Raw genomic sequence first — 5,924 nt, 5'->3', positions numbered from 1 at the left:
AGGGGAGCATACGGGTTTTATAACCCAGCAGAACGCATGCCAGGCACTGAGAGGCAAGCTCCCCCCATCGCTCTCCACCCTAGCAAGGCAGGGCAGGCTCTGGGATTATTTGCTAAGGCCCTGTGCCTGTGTGGGAACCCATCCCAAAAGGCACGACCAGTACAGAGAAGCACCACACTCAGCAGAAGACACTATTTCAGTTGGTCAAAGAAGCTTTGCTCTCCATTCCCAAGCAGATTTGGTCCTTCTTTATTAAATAAAAAGTGGAGGAAAAAAAGAACAGAAAACAAAGGCAGACTGTGCAGGGTATCTCAGAAGGAGAGAAATGACCAGGTGTCATAGTTCTGATGTTTCAGACACAAGGGAAAAATATTTTCACAACTAGATTACTGTTTAGTACCCTGTAGATACATAGTATTTGACATTTATAGCAGTTTCTATACTTTATGACCTAGAATATACTTTAGATCACTAATGAAAAATAAACCCATTCAGAGGACTGGAAAATAATGTACATAACAACTTACTTTCAAATGCGAGGTTATGAGGGGATTTTTTTTTTTAACTTTCAAAAATATCTGTAAGAAAATATTATTTTACATACCTATATTACACAGTGTAGAAGGTTTCAGTATGAAAGAAACCACAGCCAGACATTTACTCATTGTCTAATCTTAGTATTCTCACATTAGTCAGTAAAACAGAGAGATTCTCCTTCACTCTTTTTCAGACTGTTTCAGCGATCATTTCAGCTTTTAGCGATTACTAGTAGTCGTATAAAACTTGTATGCAGACATCCAGATATCAACCCTATTACAGCTAGATACGCGTAGTTATTCTGCTCTCAAAGCAAGGCTGCACATCTGCTTGGCAACCACAGTAACTTGAGTATAACTCAATTGCATATTGGAGAAAAAAAGGAAAGAAACTTCATGCAGACACCTGAGCTACAGCATTCTAAGGGAGCTTGGTGTTAAACTCTCCTTTGGATTTGGGTATTTCACAGCCCAAAACGAGAGCATGGGAGTCATTAAGGAAGCAGTATATGGTGTATTTGCATAACCCTAAAAGTTATTTTTCCTCCTGAAGTCAGGATGAAGTAGTCTTTCACAGCTTTTTCCTAGCTGGTGTATTTTACGCAGAAAACACAGCACCACAGTCTATTTGGATCCCATTGTCAGAGCTGCTTCATGTAGCCTTAACTAATCAAAAGATGGTATCTACCTATTCTTAAACAACAAACTTTGCTCCTGTCTCAGGGGCAGAAAGGACATGGAGTACTTTGCTATTTGTGGTACAACTGTAAACAGCTGCAGGGAAGACGGTATTAACTATGCTTCAAGTTTACATCACGCTGTTAGCTTCCATTATTTAAATGAACTCGAGCTTATCTTCCAAGCTCACCTCACCACTACTGCGCTTTCAGGGGAAGGAATTCTGCCTTAGAAACTGCCTCCAAATCAGTGTTTGCTCACACACTTCAGATCCCAGGACAAAGATCTGTCGGGGCTGCCTGCGTGGGAGACCAGTTCAAGAGCTGACAACAAGTTCAGTGAATATTCAAGGCAGGCAGCACCGCACTCCTCCTCTCTCATTTAATGAGGGACTTGTGCAACAACTTTGGAGGTATGTCCTCTGCTTTTCTCTAATGCTATAGCTCAGCTGCATACCATAAAAAATAGAAAAAAAGGAAAGGTGAAATCTCTCATGAAGAGGAAATTGCTTTGCGGGAAGGAAGGAAGGAAAAAAGGAACACCCAAAAGCCCCTGCCTGTGATGCCTTCCAGCCTGTGCTCCCTCCCATCACAGCTGTGCTTACTGAGGTGCGGAACCTGTGACATGCTCGTGGCCAGAAGCACCCAGCCAAGAACCCACCCTCTCCAGGGACAGCTTACTCAAGACATACTCTTTCACATGAGCAACCTGCTTCTGCTGCCTTGATGTGTACTACAGATGTAACCGGGAGCTTTACCATTTGCTCTAGGGGAAGCCAGGCAGCCTGTAACGAGCACTGGCGTAGCTCGGTATCTGCCTCCAAGAGTCCCAGCACACACCAGTGTGCCGACTCCTTACTTAGGGTTGCAAACTTCCTCCTCCCCTGGGAGCTGTCAACAATAAATACATCGTCCATCCTCAAAGCCACGCACTGACAGCAAAGTAGGAGGTCCCCCAGCTCACCCACAAGTTCCTATCAAGTAAGGAGGCACCAGGCACATCAAACCTATTTCATGAAAATTAGTGGAGATTTCTCCCTTGTACCTTCCCGAGGGCCGGCTACCAATCCACGCAGCCTTGCACTGGACAAGCAAGCAGCTTGTTGCAATAGTAACAGTAGCCACAACTGAAGAGAAACAGAGGCAGAGAAGGGAAAACAATATCCTCATGCTTCTCAGCTACCAACTAATCACACTCTGAGCTACATAGTCATGTCCTGAAAGACGTTGGCTCCTTAATTGTATTACATACTCTTAACTTCTGCTGCTAAGTAGATGTCAAAGGCATTTAGCATCTTGTAGGGTCAAGCCTACTGGCAGATAGTTGAGGGAAAGGCTATGCACAAAGATGGCAGAGAAGAAGGGAAAGAGGTGGGAGTGGAAAGGGGTAGAATTGCCCTGAGTTTTATCCTCTACAAATAAGTCAGTGGTTTTATCATCAAGCACTGAAGGAGTTAAGCACAAAAGCACAGACACTTAATCAGCTTTCCCCCTTCCTTTCACATGTGATTGGAATGAAGCTGCACCGAAGCGGCCCAAAGGGCTTATAACAGCTCAATTTCTCAGCCTTCAGTTTTAATCCCCATCACCCAGGCTAAGCAGCACGGTGGTGCTGAGGCTGCTACTCCACAGCAGTCCGAGCACCTGGATGATGATGATGGTCTTCCTCCTCCTCTTCATCCTCCTCTGCAGCCTGCAGGTGGCTGGAGAGCTCCTGGATCACAGCAGCCCTACCAATCTGGTCATTTCTCCTCTTCTCCATAATCAGATCCTCCAGGCTCTGAAACTCCAGCGTGTGGCTGCGCTTGTCACCCAGCCGGATCTGCAATCGGTAGGGCTGCTTGCCGATGCGCAGCTCCCCGCCGATTTTAAACTCTCGCTTGCCGAACCGGCACCAGGCAGCGAAACATTCCGAGTTTCTCCAGCTCAGGTCCCGGTCCTTGCAACCCACCTGCTCCAGGGCATTGCGCACCACCACGGCCGGGCTGAGGGGTTTGTAGCGGTACAGCCGGTTGGCAATGCGGCCCCGTCTGCCCTGGCTCGCGTCGGTGAGGAAGCTGTTCACCACCTCCAGCCGATGCAGGTGCACGACTTGAAAATCCCCGACGTAGACCACCCAGTGGGGATACTGGGCCTGGCACACAAACTCCACCAGGTCACCCGGTTTGCACCTATTCAGCAGGTTCTCCGGGGTGTAAGTGCTCAGATGCCCCCCGCCTCCTTCATCGCCCTCGTCCGGCAGCGTGTCCTCCTCGGAAAAGCTCTTCTGGTAAATGCACTCATCCCGGTAATAGACCGAGCACTCCACCTCGTGTAACTGGGGATCGTAGGGCTGCAGGGCAGGGTGCTCACCCCCCGGGTCGTGCACCGAATCCTGCTGCTGCTCCAGCTCATCGTCGTCGTTCGAAAAGATGTAGGAGACCCCGATCCTGGGTCCTTCATCTCTGTCCATACCTGTCGGGTCGGCCGTGGGAACTTCCTTGTAGCTCAGATGGGTCAGCTTCTCCACCTGGTTCCCCATGCCCGCTGCAACGACAGACAGACAGACGGCGGGGCCGCCAGGGCAGGCACGGCGTGAGCGGCTGCCCGGGAAGCCGGGGGGGGGGCGGGGAGAGGGAGAGGGGGGCAAAGCACAGCCCCCCCCCCCCCCCCCAACTTCTCCCCACTGCCACACGGCCCGTGCGAGAGCCCCTCAGGGAGGGGCAGCGGCGGCCGCGGAGGGCTGCGGACCCCCGGACCCGCGCGGAGGCGGGCGAGGCGGCACGGCCACCTGTTGGGCGGCAGCGAGGAGGAGGAGAAGGAGAAGGAAGGCGCCGGGGGAGCGGGCAGGCACCGAGCCACCTGTGCGAGAGGGGCGGCGAACGCCGGGGGAGCTCCGGAGGTCCGAGCTGGGGAAGCTCCGAGTGTCGCCCCCACCCCCCCCCGCGCCGCTGAACCGGGCCGGGCCGCCGTCCAGGTGCGCCTCCCCCCGCGCCCTCCCCCCGCACCGGGCGGCTGCGAACTTACCGGGCGGGGAGGGCCGCGCGGCGCCGGGAGCGGCCCTAGGGCGAGCGGGAGGGGGGGGTCGCGCAGCGCGGCTGGCTCATGGCCCCGGCCCGGCTCCGCGCCGCCGGCACCCGGGGCTGCGCGACGAGCGCCGGGGAGGCACGGCCGAGGGGCGGGAGGCTGGACTCGGCTGCGGACGCCCCGGCGAGGGCTCAGCCCCCAGCATTTAAAGAGGCAGCTCTTTTTTTTTTCCCCTCCCTCCTCCCCGCAGGTTTTCCCTCTCCGCGCCCCCGCCCGCCGGGGCCGGCCCCTTTAAGGGAGCGGCGCCCCGCGGCAGCCCGGCCCGCCAGCGCGGAGGGGCGGGGGGAACTGGGAGCCGAGGTTCGTCCGGGACGGCGGCGGGGGGCGATGCGGGGCAGGGGCGCGGAGGGGCGCGCAGCCCCCGCGGGGCCGCGAAGAGCCGCGGGGAAGTTGTCAGGCGAAGGAGATCCGAGAGCCCGGCTCTCCCGGGCTGGCTCAGCGCCCGCCGCTCCTCCGCGAGCGCAGCGCGTAATGAGCTTTATTAATTTCTTTTTGCTTCCCGACTCCGGGAGATCGCTCGCTTTTCCAATACAGAAGATGATGATTCTCTCCCCCTGGAAAGTCATTATCAGAACTGCCGGGAATATTTTTCTTTCTGTGCGTTGGAGAACGCAAAACAATATTCTGCTTTTTCATTAGTGCCTAGTTAGTCTGCGAGGTGGGTTTATTATTCGTACTGTTTTAACACGCTCTGATAAATCCACGCTGCTAAGATAGACTGCAGAGATAATTTATGGGAGCTACGAGTAATGTCTTTAATTTTGTCTCGTGTGTTCCCTTTGTCTGTTGTCTTGTAATTTATAAACCCAACTCCGCGCGGCTCTTTTGAGGGCTCACGAAACAGCGGCGAATGAAGGAGCAAATGTTGTCTTACCAGGGCGCTGGGCACTGCCCACGGACCCGCTTCCATCAGACCGAGCACCTCTGTGGTTTCAGACTCAGACCTGCCCTTTGGGGTGGGGAGAGCTGCCAGGGCTGGGGGGACACCTGCTCTGCCCTGGGCAATGGCAGCAGGTGACAGGCGGCCGGATCGGGACCTTGTTGCTTTTGGATTCACCTGGTGGCTCTGTCTACCGGAGCGCTGGAGAGGACTGAAAAGCACATCGGGGGTGTGCTTTTGAAATGAAATCTCCTGAACACCCACCCCTCCCAGCACCCACACACACTTCGATTCACATCCCGGTGTGGTTTCCAACAGCACACGCGTGTTCCTTTCACGTTCAGCTGAACTGGAGGTACTTCAGCTGCAGGACTAGACCACGGCTGGCTGAGTAAACCTCCAAAATGTGTTTAATGTAGATGTCATTTTCCAGCACTGCCGGCTTTACTCTACTGTTCCTCTCCTCTGTAGCTGCTGTTGGACAAAAGAGGGCCCTGCATCACAGTCAGAGCTTTGCGAAATTGGTTCAGTAATTAAGGATGGGCATGTGTAAAGGTGAGAGTATCCTAAAAGGAGGAGCTGGACTGAACACAGATGCGACTTTTTTGTTTTCTCCCATTTGTATTGGAAGCTGTGTCTCAGCACCATACCTTAATATCTTTGGAGCAGTTTTATTTCTTGTCTTTCTTCTGCGTTGAAGACCAAGTTTCCTTTTGAATCTGCTGCAGTGTGTGGAAAGTTGTGTTTGTGCAGGAGCAGAAACTC

General features: G+C 53.4%; 1 protein-coding gene across 1 annotated transcript; it reads right to left on the bottom strand.

Annotated features, from left to right (window-relative positions):
- Window positions 1-225: 225 nt before the first annotated feature.
- Window positions 226-4,318, bottom strand: LRATD2 (LRAT domain containing 2). Its single transcript, XM_075415568.1, has 2 exons — window positions 4,220-4,318; window positions 226-3,739 (listed from the first exon to the last, which is right to left on the bottom strand). Exon 2 carries the CDS (start codon window positions 3,732-3,734, stop codon window positions 2,835-2,837), a length of 900 nt encoding a protein of 299 aa, XP_075271683.1. The 5' UTR covers window positions 3,735-3,739; window positions 4,220-4,318; the 3' UTR covers window positions 226-2,834.
- Between the last annotated feature and the right edge of the window lie 1,606 nt (window positions 4,319-5,924).

This window comes from Opisthocomus hoazin, chromosome 3 (assembly GCF_030867145.1).
Source record: "Opisthocomus hoazin isolate bOpiHoa1 chromosome 3, bOpiHoa1.hap1, whole genome shotgun sequence".
Taxonomy (NCBI): domain Eukaryota; kingdom Metazoa; phylum Chordata; class Aves; order Opisthocomiformes; family Opisthocomidae; genus Opisthocomus; species Opisthocomus hoazin.
Note: the sequence above shows the minus strand (reverse complement) of the source record. Positions and strands in the feature narration are given on the sequence as shown.

Bases quoted from the DNA above. Each gene is read 5' to 3' on its own strand.
- LRATD2 (XM_075415568.1), bottom strand. From the start codon at position 3,734: ATGGGGAACCAGGTGGAGAAGCTGACCCATCTGAGCTACAAGGAAGTT.